The sequence below is a fragment of the Eleginops maclovinus genome, chromosome 15 (genome assembly GCF_036324505.1).
Source record: "Eleginops maclovinus isolate JMC-PN-2008 ecotype Puerto Natales chromosome 15, JC_Emac_rtc_rv5, whole genome shotgun sequence".
NCBI lineage: Eukaryota > Metazoa > Chordata > Actinopteri > Perciformes > Eleginopidae > Eleginops > Eleginops maclovinus.
In genome coordinates, this window is record NC_086363.1 from 11,748,074 (window position 1) to 11,770,639 (window position 22,566).

General features: G+C 38.8%; 1 protein-coding gene across 1 annotated transcript; it reads left to right on the top strand.

The window, feature by feature from the left end:
- The first annotated feature begins 16,780 nt into the window (after positions 1–16,780).
- On the top strand, positions 16,781–21,707 carry LOC134876987 (terminal nucleotidyltransferase 5A-like). Its single transcript, XM_063902304.1, has 2 exons — positions 16,781–17,859; positions 18,907–21,707. The coding sequence occupies exons 1-2, from the start codon at positions 17,440–17,442 to the stop codon at positions 19,720–19,722; spliced, it is 1,236 nt and encodes a 411-aa protein (XP_063758374.1). The 5' UTR covers positions 16,781–17,439; the 3' UTR covers positions 19,723–21,707.
- The last annotated feature ends 859 nt before the right edge of the window (positions 21,708–22,566 follow it).

The following is a 22,566-nucleotide window of genomic DNA, read 5'->3' on the forward strand; positions in this document are numbered from 1 at the left end:
GATGTGTTTCATGATAGTTTGCTAAATCCATCACTGCATCTTTTTGTTCTCCTTCCCTTTGAACCCTTGTCAGCCTTCATTTCATACATTTCCGGCACAACTGGAACTGAGACTTTGATATGTTTTGTGAACCAAGAGGTCCAGGGGGTCTTCTTCTGTGTTTGGCTGAGTTTTTTCCTGAAGTTACTCAGACGGTCTTCTGGGCCAGAGAAAGTCAATAATTTAAGCTCTCTCCTCAGGCTGTGTGAGCAGAAGGCTTTGTCAACTCACAACTATTTTCTGTGAGGATCTCTGTCCATGCACTGTTGATAAATAAAAAAACAGTCTAATCAAAGGGTCAGAACTGCTGCTGGGGAGAGTTTTTGTGACTCAGTATTTCCCCCAGCTGCTCCTTTAGGCCCAGGCAGGGTTTTCTCTGGCCTGTTTTCAACAAGGAAAGCACCCCTTTCCCATGCAACGATGACTTCTCCTCTTAATTCAGTCTCTGTCCAGCTGCCAAGAGACTCTCTTGCAATTTTTTAAATCTCAAACACACACTTTTGGTCATCAGAAAGGGGTTATCTAGACACTCAGCAAACATAGGAAGAAAACCATTAAAGATTGAGTGTATGTGAATGCTTAAGGCTTGTGTAGTGGTTCATTTCTCCTATGTGGGCATGAAAACAACAATAAGAATGACCTCTATACACATTCTATTCTACTTTGTGTGGTTTGAAGATGCAGTGTAGTCATGCAGAGGAATACATTATGGGATAATAATGGTGATGATGCCTATCAATCACATCTGCTACATATATTTTCAAATTATAATTACATTATAGTTATTCAGATTGCAACACGATACATTCCAACTCATGGCTGGATCCATCTAATTAAGGAGTGTTTACAAAAACACAAAGCTTATTATAAAGCAATAAGTTGAGTTTAATTTTTGTTTTTGCTCGGCAGTCTGACGTCTTAATTAAATTTTGATTTTGGGAAATACCCTTATTCACTTTCTTGATGAGAAGGCTGATAACACACTCTATGTAAATATAAAGCTTGTAGGCGTGTTACCATAAGAATAAGTCTGTATTTGCTTCCCTGTTTTGTATTTCGTTTTTTTATGCTAAGCTAAGCTAACAACCTCCTGCCAGGATGACTACACATTTACTGTAAATGAGAGGCGTTATAATCTCCTCATAAAACTCTCTGGCCCCAAAAAACCAAAGTGTTGTTGAAATGTTGAACTATTCCTCCTATTATCCTATTCTTTCTAACCATATTTTACCTGTGAGTCTTTTGAAAATAACTTGTGTTCTTCATTTAAGTCCAACCTCCAATGCAGGAAATTCAGTGACTAAAACATTAAAAAGGCTTTTATTACCACGGATAATTTAATAAGCGCAGATGTGGGAAGCAAGCAATTGGAAAGACGCCAATACTTTGACGAAATAACATTTTTTAAATTAAGTTGGGTCAATTCTGTGGAGGACTAGTGATAACAATCTGGGATGGTAGATGACTCATTGTTGCCTGTGTTTTCTTCTCTTCTCACGCATCTAAGATTTTCACTCATTTTCCCTCTCATGTCCTGTCCTTTCTTTCACTCTAAATTCTTTCTATTCAGTTTTATTAAAAGATGAACAAGTTAGTTTTTTCTTTCTCTTTCCTCCCCCCATTTAGCTTTCTTCCAGCTGGCAGAATTCACAGAGAAGCCAGGTGTGAGAGATAGTGAAGAAAAAGAAAAGGAACTGGTTTATATTGGCTCTCTTCACCTCCCTGCGTCTTGATTTAGAGCTTTACTGGTGCCGTTCCAACCATTATTCTTGGGTGAAGTGAGTGGGATTCTGCAAGTAAGTGAACAAGCTTCCCCATCAGTAGCATTACTGGTATGAGTATTAAGGCTCTGTGGGACCTGCTGAGTGGGAGGTTGATATATTTTTGACAACGTGGCCTTTGGTTGTTTGAATAACTCAAACATTATTGCAATTATTAATCAACAAAGATGTAAATATAATGACAGGTTGGGAATCACTAGCTCCTGTTTTTTTGTAAAGTTTATTTGGGAAGAAATGTTTGTTAAAGGTAACCATATCTCAAGGGTGTGGGGGAATTTCCGGATGATTATTTTAGTGCACATGTTGTGTTGAGTTAAGAAACATGGGTGTTAAGTGCGTGGACTGAAAGCCTAAGGTAGCCCTGCATAGCATTAAGTTCCTTTATATGTGGTGAAACACAACTGCAACATTGATGCACACTATTGCACTGGGAATGCGGTACTTCTCTGATAGCTTCTTAAGAAGCAGTTAAAAGCAGTTTCTTAAAAAACACAAAAGCTGCAGTGGCAGGTTAAAACAAGTTTTAAAAAACTAGGAACCGGAGAGAGTTCTTAAGAAGTCTAGAGGTAGTGAGTATTTTACTCTTTGGTTTATCTCCGAGGTGTGAAATAATCTCATTGGTGACACATTGACACTTGAACATTTAACCCTCATCCGACATTTACACGTCATTGGGGTCATGGATAGATAAACTACTGTAGATAAACCATTACCACGAACAATGTTAACTTCTGTCTTCTCTAAAACATTATTAGGTATGTAACTATGTCTAAATCTAAAGGAAACAGTGTCCCTCTCTCAAAATGACTGATAGAGCACCCTCACCCACTGATTGTGTGTGATCATTTTATATAAGAACCCATGGCAAACATTTGATCTATCTATTGTATTTGATCCTATAAAACTGCATAGATAGGAAGTCATAAGAAAGACACTGATTGACAAAGTAATTAAAACATTCAAATGATAGAAAAAAAGAAGGTTAAGATCTCTGACATGGTAATCAAAGTAAATTCAGACAGTATACTGTTACTAAGAGGCAGCAGTGGCTCAGTCTGTAGTGACTTGGCATTTGGACTGAAGGGATGCCGGTTCTTGTCCCGATCAGACCATAGATACTGAGTGTGTGTTTTATCAGAAAGACCACATTGTTTACAGCTTTGTGAGACAACACGAAGGTAGCATTAGTGGTATGAGTATTAAGGCTCTGTGGGACCTGCTGAGTGGGAGGTTGATATATTTTTGACAACGTGGCCTTTGGTTGTTTGAATAACTCAAACATTATTGCAATTATTAATCAACAAAGATGTAAATATAATGACAGGTTGGGAATCACTAGCTTTTGTAAAGTTTATTTGGGAAGAAATGTTTGTTAAAGGTAACCATATCTCAAGGGTGTGGGGGAATGTCCGGATGATTATTTTAGTGTACATGTTGTGTTGAGTTAAGAAACATGGGTGTTAAGTGCGTGGACTGAAAGCCTAAGGTAGCCCTGCATAGCATTAAGTTCCTTTATATGTGGTGAAACACAACTGCAACATTGATGCACACTATTGCACTGGGAATGCGGTACTTCTCTGATAGCTTCTTAAGAAGCAGTTAAAAGCAGTTTCTTAAAAAACACAAAAGCTGCAGTGGCAGGTTAAAACAAGTTTTAAAAAACTAGGAACCGGAGAGAGTTCTTAAGAAGTCTAGAGGTAGTGAGTATTTTACTCTTTGGTTTATCTCCGAGGTGTGAAATAATCTCATTGGTGACACATTGACACTTGAACATTTAACCCTCATCCGACATTTACACGTCATTGGGGTCATGGATAGATAAACTACTGTAGATAAACCATTACCACGAACAATGTTAACTTCTGTCTTCTCTAAAACATTATTAGGTATGTAACTATGTCTAAATCTAAAGGAAACAGTGTCCCTCTCTCAAAATGACTGATAGAGCACCCTCACCCACTGATTGTGTGTGATAATTTTATATAAGAACCCATGGCAAACATTTGATCTATCTATTGTATTTGATCCTATAAAACTGCATAGATAGGAAGTCATAAGAAAGACACTGATTGACAAAGTAATTAAAACATTCAAATGATAGAAAAAAAGAAGGTTAAGATCTCTGACATGGTAATCAAAGTAAATTCAGACAGTATACTGTTACTAAGAGGCAGCAGTGGCTCAGTCTGTAGTGACTTGGCCTTTGGACTGAAGGGATGCCGGTTCTTGTCCCGATCAGACCATAGATACTGAGTGTGTGTTTTATCAGAAAGACCACATTGTTTACAGCTTTGTGAGACAACACAAAGGAACACTTCTTCTTTCAGTTCAGCAGAAACAGTGTAGGTTCTAAATCACAAAATCTGGACATAGTGGTTTTCACTACAAAGGAGATGGAAAAATAGTAAGTTGAATTGGTCCACCTCTGAACATAATGGACACACGTGTTGAAGTACTCATCAGTGCAGCAGACGGTGGCCGCATGCAGGTGCCAATGAATGTGACTGGTGAAAACAAATTCTCAGGAAGCATATGCACAATGACACTTCCAAGCACTAGCAATCAAAAATGATTGAGTAAACAAATTATTCGACCCACAAGCATTTTAGTTACTGTGATTACTCTTGCATTGTTACACTGTAAAGAGGCACATCTGTTAGTATTTGACTGGCTTATATCAAGAAAAGTCTTATGAAAACATTAACCTGAAATAAACCAGACAACAGAACCGCTTTCCAGAAACTTGAATGAGATCTGACGCTTTTAACAGCTTGAGTTTCTATAGGTAACTTACAACAATGACTTTCCAACAGCTGCCTTTAAATCTTTTCATGGATATCTTTTCAGAGAAACATAAACACAGAACCTAACCTACAACTGGGGAATTCATGAGGAATGTAGAAGTTATGGGCAATTTGATCTTTCAGGGGTTTTTATTCCGGTTTATTGATGTCTCAGTGGAGGATTTATAACACAGGGAAAGGGTACGGCTGTTCTCTTGAAATAGGTGTACACTTTCGGTCAAGTTGTACAAGTTTCGACATGAGTCATTTACCAAACAAATCATGGAGGTCTCAAAAATGTTATTAGGTTGGAATAAAGCAATGGCTGTGGAACATGGGATCGGTTCTCAGCTAGTTTTTATTGTTTTAAAGAGTTTTATTCACGGACCACTGGATGCAATGTATTCCAAGATTAAATGGCATTCGATCCAACTGGTTATTTAGCCGTCAACTTATTTTGGATTGGATTTTGGATTTGCAGTGTGGTGCATTTGATGATATCAATATTCAAGGCGAGTAGAACGTTTTTAATTAAGTATGACGAATGCAAAAGCCTAATGTAGATTTATATTTTGGGTTATGTAATATGTTGTGTCATCATGTAAGTTTATATGGCATACATTTTAGCACACAGTTAACTTACACCCCTAGCAAATATGGCGCACAATAAGGATACATTCTGAGTGGTTTGTCAAGTGGTGAATGTAAGTCCAATGTTTACTCTACTTTAAGCTCAATTTTTGGTCTCCACCAACTCATGGAACGTTTTAAGGCTTTTAGCTGCTAATTGTTCACAAGCTAGCTAGTTGCTGATTTTGTCCATCAGTTTGAATTCTTTATACACATGAAGGTGGCTTGAAGTCAAGCTAAATATAATTTCATGACCTGAAAACATCTGTGAAGCCTAGTTCTGGTAAACATGCTGACGTGTGTGCTGACAGTCATGATGTTGTCGCTCCAGAAGGAGGAGGTTTTGTTGTTCTATTAGTCCAAATCAAAACAGATGTGTGCATCTGTGGAGGCGTGTATTTTACAGACTTACACGTCTATCCTGCTGATGGTATGTTTGTTAGTGTATGTTTGTGCGTTTCTTACTGTGTGTGTGTATTCCAGTTACAACTGTGTGGTCTATAGTTTATGTTTATAGTTCTCTGCCATGAGAATGGTCACTTGTTTAGGCTGTTGTCTTATTTACTTTCCTTTATCACTCAGCGTTACACATCACAAACCTGACAACCATATGTTTACCAGTTGGACAGATCTGAAGACATGTAATCCCTAAATGAACCTACACTCTAATGCATGACAGGCCAGTCTTCAGTAGATCAATTCCCTTAAATATACCCCTGAATTCCTGTTGCCATCTTCACAGTCAGTTTAGCGGCACATTTTTTTTGTTTGAATGATTTGTTCAATAAACACATATGGGTAAAATATTCAGGTTCCTGTACACCTTTGGTAATGTAGTGCATGTCTCGCTGTTCCTTCTTGGTGAATAATAGCTTGCTTTGTGTTTCGTGAGTCATGCGCTATTTACCTATTAAAAAAGGAAGTGCATTTGCCGCTGATTTTAATTATACTATTCTTATCACGCGCTGCACTGTAACTTTTATTCATGTATTTTATACCTGTGTTATTCATGTAATTCTTTGCTTTCTAATGACTGTTTTTAAATGCCATTTTTTTTTGTATCTGTTTCCGCTGCACTATTTCTTAATGCTCTTAATGTCTTCGATTATTCTTAAGCACTTTGAATTGCCTTGTGTTGATAGGTGCTATACAACTAAACTTGCCTTGCCTTTAATCTGCATTTGTAGCTAAACTTAATCAGTTCCAAATGTGTAGTATTCATTCATTCATTCATTCATCAGTTATTGATAGCATATGTACTGCATGTTTAAATCTGAAGAAAAACATGTCTGTGAGGAGCTTTACTTAGAAACCAATATTGGATAAAAGCTGGCTACTTTCTTGAATGTTTATTTGGTAGGGGACAGATTTAAACTGCATTTTATCTCGGTGTGTGGTGCTAAATAATATGTGTCGTTAGCAAGATTATGAGGATTTTGTACCATGAGAAGAGGCACTTTCAGCATTGTAATTTAAGAGAAATTCCTCTGCATGGTAATCTCGCCTCAGACATGACGCCCTGTTGCTGGTGAAAGCAGATTTAGCATGTTGCTTCGGTTTCAACTCCGACAAAAGGGATATGTGAGTGAATGGCAAGCATTTTCTAGCAACTGCTGTTGAAACTTTGCAGTACAGAGTGTAATGGATACAATGAGTTGTGTTTACCAGCTCATAGCCTGTGCATATTGAATCCATGGCAGTGGCCAAACAAAGACAATAGTTCTGCTGTGGACGGATATAGTTTGCGCGTCATTGTAAAAGATAAATAAAACAATTTGAGTAAAACCTACCCTACATGAAATATGACCACCAACAAACTGGTTAACTGGTGTTCAGATGTAGTCTGCTATTTCCTCTGTCTTTTGGTAATTACTTCAGTCTTTGCTTTATGCTTTGACAGCTGCCCGGCTTGTTTAAGTATAGTGGGTCCACTGTTTTGGGATTGAACCAGAAAAATCATGTGTGATAGTGGGAGACAGTTTGGCAAAGTTACTGCACTACACATACATAAATCATCCACCTCTTTACTCTATCAACTATGTTTATGTCTGTATCCATCTGTAGGGAAAAGGATAACTACCTTTGTTGCCAAGTTTCACAAACAACTGGAGTTAGAGTAAGAGATAATGTCACTTCACTTTATATTTTGGGAATGTCTCTGTCCTTAGTATGACATCTCATAGTAGTGACCTAGATACTAAAAGGATACTTTGGATACTTTGGATACTTTGGATACTTTGGATACCAAAACCCCTCTTTTGGACAAGTTTTTCCACTTCCAAGTCAACACGTTTTATTTTGCTTAAAATGCAAAGAAATAAACAAATCAATAAAAAAAAAACATCAATTGGACAGAACTTGCCTTGTGGTTCCACCTTTAAATCATTTTGACTAAAGTTAATAAAAATCACCCTTTCCAACCTCTTGGCTAACAACTTGTGTTTCCATCCACATATCAAAAGTACAATAAAAAGTATTAAGTATTTGGAAACATTTTTAAAGCTTTGCAGAGGTTATGTGTGCTGGTGGGTTGAAAAAGTGCAATGAGAGCAGGGCAGGCCAATTAATCGTCTTGACTGAAAAGTTAAAAAGTAAAGAGGAAAAGACGGCCAAAGAAAGAACACAAATCCATGTCATTTACAATGATGATGCAGAAACTTAAAGGTGGCAGGTCGAGATGAAGACTAATGCAGTAAAATAACACGCAGCTGTTGATTTCAATCTGAGTTTTTCACTCCCTGAACAGTCAACATGGATCACTGAGTTGCATTTAAATCAGCTGCTGGAACAGAAAGTAAGATATTGGTCCAACTCAACATCACAGCAGGGTCATCTACTAATAATTTATGATTAATGAAACTCCCTCTGGTGTAATTCTTGCCCTTTCTTACCCACCACACACATGCAAAAACACCAACACACACACACCGACACACTTCTCTATGACTGCAATCGACCTTAAAGAGTCCGTTCCTCAGTGCTCCAAACAGGAAAGACTGATCATAAACACACAGAAATTATTTACGAGACAACATAGAATCCAGTCCAATAAATACTTTGGGAAACTGAGTCAAGAAAGAGTGGAAAAGCTGATCCAGTTCTAGCATCACTGAACGCTGTCGATGGTCTCTTGGCTGTGTCACATTTAGCAAAAATATTTAAATGTAGAAAAACTTCTAATTTGACAATCACAATTACAATAAAGAGTCCAAACTAATCAAAATAGACACAAACACACACACACACACACACACACACACACACACACACACACACACACACACACACACACACACACACACACACACACACACACACACACACACACACACACACACACACACACACACACACACACACACACACACACACACGCCCACTGATTGGTCTACTTGGACTACCAACGGAAACAAGAGCACTTCTGATATCAAACAGGCTTTTTCATTCAAATGCAGATATGGGATTATACATGATAGTTACATTGACAACACATTTCTATCCATCTAAGATTTTGGAAAATATGACAATGACGGCTGAACACAAAGTTGAACACACTTTTGGTTGTTAACTCTTTCTAAGTAAAGTATACACATTTAAGCTAACGTGACATTGTGGCTCAGAGATATTTTACCCCTCTGCTGCGGACATATCGTGTGATATTAAATACATAGTAAACAGGAACTGAATTGAAAGAATTTACCCTTTTTTTCATGATTCTTCGACTAATCGTTTATTATGTTGTGTCGGTCGAAAAGAGCAAGATCAGACGCTGTAGATTCACAATATATAGGATAGCTTTATTGTGCAGCAAACTTGTTAGGAGATACTTTAAAGATACCTTCTGAACAAAATGTTCAAATATTCTTGAAGTTTATGTACTTCAGAAGAGTGGATGATTGACATGAATCGAATGGTAACACATGAGGAACACAATGGGTTAGTAGGCATATGAAGTCTATGTTATGTAGGATTTTGAACATGCTTTAAATCCCAAGTGTTAATAATGTTCCTTTAAGCATAGTATTTACTGATTAAATAACTACGTTTCTGACTTAATGAAAGAAAAACAAATCTATTGCAGGCAGGAATTAAAGATATCTTTCCAAATAAAAAATGGGCTGGTTTGAGATGCAGCATGTGAGGCCGTGTCGCTTGATTTAGCAATTTTGCTTAAGACTACCATCATCTATCCTCCTCTCCTTCTAATGTTTTGTTTATGCTTCCCAGCCCCCTCATTCTTCCCCACCCTTCCCTGAACTCATCGTGCAGTCTTCATTTCCGTTTCTCCTCTATCTCTTCATCCAAGACCTCAATTATACACCAGAGACTATCTTTATCGTGTAATCTTTCACTCACTGTCCTCTTACCCTCCAATCCCCCGCCACTGTTCTGCATGGTGGGAGCGAGACAAGAACACCTCACCCTAAATCACTGTTCACCGAGGTCAAACTGTAAGAGACGTCCAGACAGAAGAGCAGAGGAGTTGATCTCCACCCTGAATGTTCTATCATGATAGAGCAAAGAGCCAAATGACTGACCACGGAGGAAAGTGACTGCCACATCACCTGCAGCTGCAGCTCGCACAGGGCTTCACCAAAACCAAGCTGGCAGGATTTCCTTCAAGATCTTACCACTCAGATCATCTTTGTTCCTTTGGAGCCGAACACATCTCCTAAAAACCCAACTGATCCATAGTGTTAATTATCAAGTTAATGATCTTGTGCAATGCTGGAAGAAGAACTCAGATATTGTACTTTAGTAAAACTAGTGTGCAAATACTCTTTTATAAATAAAAGTGCTGTATTCATTTTTTTAAAGAAACATAAAGTAACAAACAGGTACTCATTATGCATATTAGCAGTTTTCTGCATAATATGTGATATAATTAGTGAGGGATAATATGTTCATATTTGTAATTCTTCTATTGGAGCTAACTGTCATGAGTTATTTCTTAATAATGCCTAATTACTCTTTAGTTGAGATATATTTTGTCATAATAATATGAACATGCAAAGTTACATGTAACATATGGTGTCAAAGAAATGCAGAGTGGAAAAAAAAGTACATTATTGGCTTCCAAATTGTAGTAGAATCTAGTAGAAGTGTAAAGTAGCAGAGGTTGGAGAAGTAATCAGATCTTGTACATGAGTAAAAGTAGAAGCACCACAGTGTAGTCTGTTACAAGTAAAAGTCCTGCATTTAAAATGTTAGTCAAGTAAAAGTATTAGCATCAAAATATAGTTAAAGTACCGACAGAAAAAGAAGTCATTATGCCGATCGGCCCATTTCAGAATAATATATATTGAAAGTGTTCTCAGCTGGTAAAGGTGCAGCTAGTTTGAATGACTTTGTATACTGCAGGGTAGCTTGTGAATTTACTCCAGGTGAAACTAAAGTCTGATTTAAGGGTTGATTGGATTTCACAACATTGATCCAAATCTGTACAGTAACTAGCAGTGTTAAATAAATGTAGTGGAGTAAAAGTACACGATTGACCTCTGCATTGTAGTGGAGTAGAAGAACACAGTAGCATAAAATGGAAATACTCAAGTAAAGTACAAGTACCTCAAAAAAGTACTTAGGTAAATGTACTTAGTTACTTCCCAACTCTGTAATGTAGCATAAAATAGAATGAATTTAGAAAAGTACATTAATTACTTAAACGTACTTCCTATGAGCTGAATGTCCCCAGCAGGGTGTGACTGCACTTTTGGTGTGTTTGCTGTGCTTTTACATTCTGTGCCATTTCTACAAATTGTGTAACCAAGGCAGCTAATGATGGGGACTAATAAGTTGCAGATGTAGAAGATGACAGATATGTTATCTTTCTCACCATTTACATGAGCACATGCAGGAGATACAGATCGTCAGATGGTAATCAGTAAGCTTTACATTGGTCTATAAAAATGTGCACACACAATCTTGGCGAACACCTCAAAGGCATTGGTTTCTACATTTTGGAACGCCACAAATTCTGCCGAGTTGGGAGTCAGGTCTCCCAAAAATAAACTGCAGAAGAGAACACACATGTTGAAATACAGAGGGTAAATCATGCATGAAACCTAGATGGCCCACAGTTGGTTCACAGCCGATACCTGAAATATCTCAAATGTGAGCATTATTCTAAACTGCTGGTTCATGAAGGGTCGCATGGTCTTCTTGGTTTAAGGGAATGTTTTTGATTATTGGTAAGTATTTTTTGGATTATTACCAGTAATTTTTGGATTATTGGTAAGATATAGTAAGATATACACTTTAAAAAACATCACATAAAGGCATGGTGAAGAGCCACACTGCTAAGTCCACAGCGCCGTGGCAGATAAAAAGCCAAAGAGCTAAATAATAGTGTAGACTAAAACTCTAAATTTGTTATTAAAACTTATCTCTGATTTAATATTCATTGGAGATAATCACTTACAAACTCCCTGCTATGTTATTGCATTCACTTTTTGTTACAGGTCTTCACTTATAATGTTCTCTATGCATTGAATATACCATGAAATATTAATAAAATAGGTCAGGGGGTCATCCATTTGATCAACAATTATAAAAAAGGTCCCTGTTAGGGAAAAAGGTTCACAATCTGCTCACCCCTCTTTCTCAGCACATATGATACACATGTGAAGAAAGACGGAGATGCTCTGAATGATTGATGGCGGATTTGGTTTATGTTCTTATACATTTCATTAGTTCATCTAACTCCTTCAGCTTTTAATACCAGAATCACAATACACCACATTAAAGGATAAGATGACCTAACTTGGCTCTTGGATGACACTGTTTACTCAACACAGCTGTACAAATACATGTGCTAACGTTTCAGTGCAGGCTGCAGTGTGGGAAATAGAGAATAGAAAAGAGGAAAGATTTATTCCAAAATAAATAGTATGAAAAGAACGACACCTAGTGAGATGTCAGAGGACCTGTAGACAGAGTCACATCTCGCGTTAATTCTCCAAAACAAGGGTTGTTTGCTAAAATCCAGCAGATGGCACCATAGTACTTTTATGCTGCTTGACCTGTGTCGAGACTAATCGGGGGTTTTCCAGCTTCTCCATGAAACTGGAAGAAAATTGCGTTAAATTGTCAGTCTACTGCTTAAAAGGTACTTTTATTATGAGGTACAATTATTCAAATGAATTGTCATTTTATTTCTGAGACTGCTCAGTAACCTGGTGAAGAATCAGACAGAAGTTACTTAAACTAAGCGCCCTAACATTTGAATTGTGCAACATTTAGAAAGCCTGGCAAAAATCTCTGTTTGATCAAAAATTGTGCACAATTAAAGTGGCCTGCCTTTTTTCTGCCTTAGTTTAATATTTGAATCCAGCAACTTCGGTTTAAAAGTATTTAAATGTGTGTATTTTACAACCTGAATATTTGATTCAACACTTAGAAATGAGTGACAAATACCTACACAACTGAATTCATGAATGCATTAAAAGTGGATCTTGACACAGGAATCCCTTTTTTAAACCTCATGCAAGAACGAAATATTTAAGAAATGGCCCACTCATTTAAACCAGGAGCATTTGGAGCCTTCGAGTTCATGGTCCCACATTAATGGCTGGTAATCCAGCCTTGAATATAAACCAATTGTAAGCAGTTTAACTAAAGACTGATGTCTCTTTGTTTTTGTTTCAATATTTCATTTGAAACAAATCAATAAAGGAAAAGCAAAAATCTGAGATGGGCAGAAATTAATGCTCCTGATTTTTTTTCTGCTTTTCAATCCTGTTAATAATCCCTGGAACACCCGGGTTCAATTTACGACCTCTTGTCAGTGCTAGACCTCTAGTTTAGGAGCCACGGATTTACAAATGGCCCATAAAATTAATTTAAGGTCACAGCTGAGGGCCAGGAGTCATCCATAATGTGTGTCTCTGCATGTTTCTGTTTACATGAGTGAGATCAGTGCTGACATCAATGTGGTCTTGACATCTCCTGCCACAGCATCAAACAGGAAGCTGAGTCACAGATAGAGCAATTCGCTTCCTGTTTATCTTGGCACAGTAGTTTACTGCATTAAGTCAAGACTGGTCAAGAAAGCAGAACAGTCTTATAACCAAATGGGGAAACACATTGGCAGGGAGGCTGTATGGATCTCTTGGGCTGCTTTAAAAAAACTGAGTTCAGTTCACACAGTGTTTTTGTACAAATAATATCTCCTGTGGGATTATTAAATGATAAACAACTTGTAAACCTTGAAATTTAGGAGTGCTAAGGCATTTTATAAACATTTTCTCATGGGCAATATGTGTGTTTTGTTTTGAGCAATGCACATATGTGAACCAATGCTGTCTGAAAATGATCATATGTGTTCATTGGTGAGAAAGAACCTTTTGCACATTTAACAATGTAAACATTTGCAAAAGTGTGTGTGTTCTGTTATGTTTTGATGAAGAAGCGTAATATGGACTTTTTTCTCGATATTCAACATGATATTCTCACAGTGTAAATGTCCCATTAACATACTCCCACATTGAGCACTTTGGAGTGCTGCAGCATGGCTTACAGCGCAGAGCACGTCAGAGAATCTCATTAGCGGCTGTGGAAGAGTTTAGTGGGGGCTTACACTACTACTCAGCAAAGGGCTCTTACTGAGGTCAGGGTTAAAACTGATTGGAAATAGGCCTCATGTTAAGGTTCGAACTGCATGAAGTGTCATTAGCTAAATTAGCTACTGCTTTACAAGGACTGAACATTTTAAGTTTCTTGCATAGTAGGAGGAACAGGAAAGTCTGTAACAGATTAATTATTACTGCAAAAGTGCAACTTTAATAGTTTGTGTGGGACATTCTTAATAATGTACATTGCTGGTCCTCGGCATCTAAAATACATATTGATTAAACCGTGTGAAACAAATATTGTACTCCTCTACAGAAAAAAATATATAGCCCACAATTTGTGTTATGGAAGATTGCTTTTAAAATATAAACTTTTTTCCCTTTTCGCAGCATTTTGGATTCGTCAAAGCCATTTTAACATTTACTGTGAATTTAAAATGCAAATTGTGCAAACATTTAAATCTGAGTATTTAGATGAACAAAAGTGTGGCATAGCGGTGATTTTCTCAGTTTAAGATGATTATGCACAAATAAAAAGGTTGAAATAAATAAGATATTCTGTATCACATGCGAAAAGATCAACCTAAATCCTGCACAGTGGTCCGGTGAGAAACACATCTAGTTTTGCAAACATCCGACCATCTCTGCTAACTGGTTGAAACAAACCGTGACGCAACGGGTGTTGCTAGCAAGCCACTTTATTAGCAGAATATCTCAATGTTTATGCAATCTGGCTCAACTTTAACAGCAAACACTTTTTTCAACAATGCACTGTACGACTCATTTGACATAAAATAGGTAGCAAAAATGTAACTAACATTTGCATCTTCACAAATTAGCTCACCATTAGCTTGTCTTTACAGCTAGCTACCTCACTAATCTCTTCTAGCGTTTGCTCAAGTCAGCTGATGTAACTAGGTTTGTTTGTCTGATCATGATATTTGATATATGCCAGATTATTTTTCCCCACTGAATGTTATTTTGAGACACAACCATGTTAGCAACTTTGTATACAAACACCAGGGCTTGAATTCACTATTAAGTGGAAGCAAATGTAGGACATGTGGGACATGTGGGGGGTGGTTTTAGTGTTTATTTCCCCTTAAAAAAGGGTACTTTTACCTTCTACCAATATGAATTGAACTCCAAAGTCTGCTACTTTATACAAATTTGAGACGTTTTTGCTTGAAACCTTGAAACCTAGATGGCCTAAGGAGTGCATTCAGTCAATGTGGGTTTAAAATCCAGAACAAAGAATAAAAATAGTTGACGGTGTTAAGGAGTGAGAGGAGGAAAGGAAGCAGTGAGAAGAGGCCATTCAGCTAACGGGCTCACTGTAATCTCATAATGAACTTCTACTTGTGGGAATAAAAGACAAGTGGATGAAAAAGAGGCTCAGCTAAAAAAGAGGAACAGTGGGATGGGATAGGACACCGGGAAGGAATGATGTGATTAGAAGGGAGGGGGCCATAGATCGATTGATGAGTTAACTAATTTGCCCACCACTTTCAACAAACTTAATTTAATTTACTATCCTGTTTATGTATAAAGAGGGCTGCACATTCAGCTCATTTACAATAACTAACACACACACACACAATTGTTTTCATATTTAGTGATTGCTTTGGCAGCCAAACAAGGGGTCTATCTGAAATACCTTTACAAATCCTCTATGTCCTCAGAAATTGGAAAATCAAGGCATCATCCACTTGACAAGTCAAAGGTCAGATAAGCAGATTCACAGTTAGCATCCCCAGCAGTAAGCCTGCATTGAGCCCCTTGGGGAATGGGGAAAGTTCAGTGACACTACTGTGTCAAGTCTGCGTAAATTTGACCTAAATGCCATATTTTTAAATAATAGGGTTGCATTTGTTATCTCTGTATTAGTTGCTCAAATGTTTGACGGATAAAGTGCTATCAGATTCAGTTTCATCCAGACTAATACACACACATTTCTAAACAACGGTAAGTCAAAGTAATTTTGCCAAATAAATATAAAGTTTGCTTATCAACAACAAGCCTCCATAGATGTTTTAAGGTCTGATTCACAGAGAATGCAGTGATAATACTTTTAAGCTAAGGGGTATAAGCATTGCATTATATGTATATGCATGCATTTCTATGCATGCCTGTGTGTAAATGTGTGTGTCACAGCATATACAGGGTAATCTGCGGTAAGCTGGTTTATGGGCTCGTCTGCAGTGACGCAGATATCCGTGCCAAGCTTTGCACTGATAGATTCTTCATGACAACCTACCTGCATGGAACTGTATATGGCCTATACCCTACATACTGACAGACAGTCTACATCCTACATAATAGGGGAGATCATTGCACCGAATACAGACCATTTTAACATTTTTATAATAAATATATATTACATTATATACGAGTAATGCACCAGTAAGGGTGTAAAGTTACATCTGATTTGTGCATATAAATGCATTCAGGGCCAAATGATGGTGGGTTAAAACAAATAAAAACCTAGGGGAATGTGGCTGTATGTACATTCCCTTTCTCATCTGTGAATGATCACTTAAGGAAATGTCATATAATGGTGAAATAATTTACATTGGCTGAGTAATTGTAATAAGGCAGCAGCTTAAGCAACCCTTGTGTTTTACTGAATGCCATAATTGTACCAAGTTAAAGTTTATACCAGACATCAAATATTATGCATTTATTGGTAAATTAAGATGATTTCTAAACCGTGTATCATTACTGCAATGATCAAACTTAACAATTTGGAACAGAAATGGGACTAACCCTATTGATGGTTAGTTTGGAGAGGATGGAGTGTCGATAAATCGATACAAAGTGAGTCCAATGTGTCTCATCTGTTGGTGAAGTAACGCCCATTCTTCAGACACGCCTCCCTGAGCTTGCAGCAACTCAGAGTAACTATTATATGGGAAGCGGCTGTCTTTATTTGTAGGTGAGGGTTGTCAATCAAACCGCCCCGCCCCAACGCCTCTCAGACGGGAAGCGCTCTGTTCAGAACTTCTTCAGCAGCTGTGGAGTGGGACCTCTGTGGCACCACACAGTACCAACGAGCAAGAAACGGGCAAAATGTGAAGGAAAACAGCCATACACCACTGTCTGAAAGTGGGTGTGCAGTGGGAAAGTGTAGCAGTCCTTAAACGAGTGCTTAAAGTTGTTGTTACGCAGCAGGGGCGCGTACTACTCCGTGCGTAAAAGTGAGTCAGGGGGTAAGGTAAAAAACTACTACTACTACTTCGGTGGAAGAAAAGATTTCATGGTTACAATGGATGCGATAGTGGGCCTTTGGGACGAAATTAGACGCTCACACTGAGAAGAAGAATTGTTCAAACTTTTGCAGTTGATGTTTTTAGAGATTGGAGACCGGAGCGGAGAGCGCAGTGTAGCAGCAGATGCTGGACAGTGACTAAGCCTTACGGCTGGGAGGCTAATGAATTGCATTTGTCTGGACTCCAGACTTTATGTAAGAAGTAGGACAAGAAGTTAGGAGACCGTCTAACTATTAATTTCCGCCACACGTAGAGACGATTGTTTTGCCCAGCGTCTTGATGTTATGATAGTCATCAACTACCAAAGCTCCGGCAGGAGTTAGTGGCAAGTTTCTACATATACATCTACATCTGTCTACCTCTTTTCAACATGGACGAAAGTGTTGATAGTGTTGACAGCTGCTCGGACGGGGAGAGCATCAACCTCAGCGTGCTCAACTGGGAGCAAGTGCAGCGGCTGGACAACATTCTTACCGGCTCCATCCCCATCCACGGCCGCTGGAGCTTCCCTACCCTGGAGGTGAAGCCGCGGGATATCGTCAAGGTGGTCCGGAGCCGCATGGAGGAGAAGCGGATCCATGTCCGGGAGGTGCGGCTGAACGGTTCTGCCGCCAGCTACGTCTTGCACGAGGACAGCGGTCTGGGGTGGAAAGATTTGGACTTAATATTCTGTGCCGACCTGAAGGGAGAGATGGAGTTTCAAATAGTGAAAGATATTGTGCTGGACTCTCTTCTGGACTTCCTGCCCGAGGGGGTGAATAAAGAAAAGATCACACCAGTGACCTTAAAGGTAGTATATTTAACACGTGGCTCATATATGTAGATCATATAATTGTGTATCAAACCTGACAGCATATGCACATCTTTCATTTTCCTTCCCATTTATTTACACATTAAACACTGCCGCAGTCACTTGCATTTTCTGTTTGTAAATGCACCTACATTTACTGTAAATAAATCGTACACAAACAAGATTTAGATCTGACCTGAATACATGCAACCTGCACAGAGACATAAGCCCTCAAATAGTAAAAAGGTCTGTTTCCAATTCAAAGAGGATTCTGTCTAATCCAATTGGAGTTGGATCCACATTAATAAATCGGGCCTCAGTTACCTGGATACTGAGGACTGACCGAGCTACTAATGACCCACTAACAGATGTGATAAGCAAAACATCATTACTAACAAACCAAATCCAAGATTTCCATCTACTGCAAATAGCATTTATGTCCTCTTGTTAAAGCCTGATCAAAGCAATCCTGTTTTTTGTTGTTGCATGTTTTATTCAGAGCATTTCAATGTAAAGGGTACATGTGTGGTCTTTGGAATAATAAGGAAAGCATGTTTATGTTGGTGTACTAACACCATATTACACCAGCTGCAAAACGAGGAAAAAAGAGTTTGAGTTAAACACAGGGAAAGCAGTAGGCCTTTGTGATGGAAAAAAGAAATCTGACATTCATCACTGTGGCCTTTTATTTGCTTTGATTATATTGCAGTGGTCTTCATGACTTGAATATAGAAACACTCATTAACAAATGTTTTGAAGTTTGTTATACAATGTTGCCCATAAAGTTAGAAGGAAGTATTTTTGACCTCTTTTCATGAAATGATTGTGTGTTAATAGGAATAAAAAGAGGAATGTGTCTGAAACAAAACTTCATGGGCAACAGTGTATATTGTTAATTATTCATTTGCTTTGATTCAGGAGGATATGGCAGTTAAGTCTAACAATGTTTTTGGTGTCTTGACTTCAGTTTTCAATCACTGAATTCAAACTTTAGATGCAATATTTAGTCTTTGTAAACTCCTAACATTTCCCTTGTGCATTTTTTAGGAAGCCTATGTGCAAAAGATGGTCAAAGTGTGCAATGATTCGGACCGCTGGAGTCTCATCTCCCTCTCCAACAACCGTGGCAAAAATGTGGAGCTCAAATTTGTGGACTCTCTTCGACGGCAGTTTGAGTTCAGCGTGGACTCCTTCCAGATCCGCCTGGACTCACTTCTCCTTTTCTACGAGTGCTCGGAGCACCCCATGGCTGCCACTTTCCACCCTACAATCCTCGGGGAGAGCGTCTACGGCGACTTTCCCACCGCCCTTGACCACCTGCGCAAGCGCCTCATCTGCACCAGGAGCCCAGAGGAGATCCGAGGCGGGGGTCTGCTGAAATACTGCCACTTGCTGGTGCGGGGTTTCCGCGCAGCCTCTGAAACTGAGATGAAACTGCTGCAGCGCTACATGTGCTCGCGTTTCTTCATAGACTTTCCCGACGTGAGCGAGCAAAGGAGAAAGCTGGAGTCTTATCTGCAGAACCACTTTGTGGACTTAGAGGACAGGAAGTATGACTATCTGGCCACGCTGTACAGAGTGGTGCAGGAAAGCACGGTGTGTCTGATGGGCCATGAGAGGCGCCAGACACTTAGTCTAATATCGTCGCTGGCGTTGCGCGTCCTGGCCGAGCAGAACGCCATCCCAAACGCAGCCAACGTCACCTGCTTCTACCAGCCAGCTCCTTATGTGTCAGACGGTAACTTCAGCAACTATTACGTAGCGCAGGTTCAGCCCATGTACCACTGTCCTCCCTCGCCTACGCACCGGTACATTCCCCCTCAGCACCATCCCATGTACGCCACCTGGTTGCCGTGTAACTAAACTTTGTGCAAGTAAAGCACATTTGGAACCAACTCCTTAAAAAGGGATGCTTTTAATCTGCTCCTTGAGATTGGACATTGAGGGAAATGAGAAAAGGAAAGGACATGAGACATAATTAGACAGATAAGATTAAAAAAAGGGAATAAAGGAAGCAGGGGAAATGAAGACAAGGAACCTGGATCGAGGCAGTGGGCCAGAGAAAGGCTTTTCCTTGGGTCAAGGTGCCACAGTACGAAAAGCTGAGCAAACAGGGAGGGTAGCCAACGAGAGAGGCTGACCCATCAGATTTAGGGTTCTCTCATCAGTGCTATGGTTGATTTGGCAAACAAGAGTCTGGGTATAACTGTTGTTGGAACTTGCACATTCTCTTCATATTATAACCAAAACAGACTTGCATACAGCTGCGGAGAGTGGCTTAGGACACACGTGATGTGCTGGTATCGAGTTATGGTCAGAGAAAAGTTGACGTGCGCTCGTATGAGACTCCTTTTCACAGACAATGCAAAAAAAGGAACTGGATAATGTTTACTGACTTTGATTCTCAACTGAATACTGAGACAAAAAAAACAACGAAGCAATGCATGTATTGTTTAAGTGCCTGGATCAAGCCTCAAAGGAAGAGATGTCTTTATCGTAGAGAACTGTTGAGTCGTATCATTGATTTTCAAAGTGATAATGAATGTACTGTCGAACGGAGAGTTTATTTATGCTGAGTAAGGTCTCTAATGCTTTTGCAATAATTTTTGAAAATGTTTAGTTCTGCTCTTATCTGCAGCCGTGCTTGACAAACTCACATCCTGATTACCAAAGAGGAAGTATCAACATAATCTCATCATCTTTACAGAGAGGGGGTATGTGATGGTTGTATCAAAAAAGCTTGTAAGAGTAAAATAGATGGACAATTTTAAGAGAAATGTACCGAGAAAGAGGTTAGGCATTTAGAGAGCCAGCTAGCAAGAATCAACTCCTTTCGTCTGCAACTTACCACAGAATGGCTACATAAAGAATGTCTGCCCATGATGATTTTAAAAAAATGCATCTTCATCTCATGTAGTCTATACCAAAGTGCAAACAATGTAAACAAAGAAAAGGCAGCATTTTGAATTAAATGCATTCTGAAACAGGGACAACCATTTTTATTTTATTACACTGGAAAGTTTAAATACAGTTATTTTATTCATTTCATATTCTTCTTATCAAATATATAACAGAACTATTTTTTACATCATTTGTATGCCGTATAAATCAGATTTTGACATGCTGTATGCACTGTAAAAATATGTTTCCCTTCCATGGGAGAGAGAGAAAGAGAACCTCTGCAAACATCTGCAGCACAAACTTGTACAACCTGTATGTTTGTCAGAGGGGTGGAGGTGAAATTCGAAGAGGATTAAAGCACAGTGAATATTGACCAGTGTATATTTCAGCTTGTTTGGGATGTGTGGAAATTGGGCTGTATGTGCAGATTAAAGCTGTCTAAATGTTCTTACTCTTGAGCATGGAAAACACCAAACAATGGGGAAAAATGGAAAAAAATGTCATATTTGAAGGGCTATAAGACATGCATTTGTTATATTGAGGAAAATAACTGGTGTTACTGTCCTGCTTAGCAAGTGCTTATTCTCTCAAACATGTCCGATTTCCTATTTTTCTATCGATTTTTGTACAGTTGGTATTTGGCTGATGTAGCTGGCAGATCCAAAGCTGTGTCGTTGAGTACTTTGTGGTGTGTGCAAATTTGTTTTGTTTTTTGCTGATGAAGAGCATTGCCGGTTGAGACGGCGGTTATGCAGATTTAGCTTAAGTTCGTAACGTGTGTGCTCTGAGCTGTTTTACATGGGTTTCTGTTGCTTTAAAGAGATTGTTACACTGTTCTACTTGTTTTTAAACTGCCGCCCTGTGTGGACATGAAAATAATGATCTGATAATTGTGTTCAAGTTGATCAACTTGAGAATTAAAAGCAAAAAAAAAAAACACCAGACAAGAGTTGTTCAATTTCGTTTTTTACTGAGGCACGGTACTTGCTACAATGACAATTTGAATGATGTTTTTATAAGGTTTTACCTAATTGAACTTCAGCAGAGATAAATCGCTGTGGCATTTATGTTTTGTGCCAAGGTTTTACAGACAGAGCAAAAGTCTTCTTTGGGTCAACGTCCCAAATTACCTGCACAATCCTGACCAGCTGCTGCCAGTGAAAGCTGAACTTGCTGGGTTCCCCTCCAAGAGACGTCACAACGAGCGTCAACCGCCGTCATGACACTGCTTGCAGACTTCATTAGCTGTGGGAGTATTTGTAACACAGGTATGCGGGTAAATGTCAAGCATATGCACAAACCTAATTACCAGCAGAGCCTTGGTCTCCAGAGACACATGGTAACTGAGTAGATTTGCTTCAGGTCTGCATTACTCTAATGCCCGGAGGCCTCTGCCTCCAGATGTCACTTTCCCTGCTGACATTGAGAAAGGATATTTTCCTACACTCTCTATTTCATTTTTGTTCATTCTGTCGCCTGACTCTGTTTGTTACCCTGCTTTTTTCTTTCTTCTTTATTTTCAGATTGTACTTTATTTCTTTTAATAAAAGACAGCTTTCCAAAAGCTGCTACGTGAAAGTATAGTGACTTTCAGTGTCATCTTTTCTTTCTCTTCTGATCTCATTTCTCTTAATCTTTGTCTGCATGTTCTTCTCAACAATTTTAAGCAGAGATGAGCTATAAAAAAGGAGAACAGGGACAATGTTATCCGCTGTTAAGAGCGAGAGAGTGGACGCTAAATATAGGCCCCCCTCTCGGCCACTGTAAGGACATTAGCCCATCTGAAGAAAGCTGATTAGCCTCCCC

Excerpts from the sequence above, each read along its gene's own strand:
- LOC134876987 (XM_063902304.1), top strand. The coding sequence starts at position 17,440 with ATGGACGAAAGTGTTGATAGTGTTGACAGCTGCTCGGACGGGGAGAGC. Across the intron at positions 17,860-18,906 it reads TCACACCAGTGACCTTAAAG|GAAGCCTATGTGCAAAAGAT; the intron begins GTAGTATATTTA and ends TGCATTTTTTAG.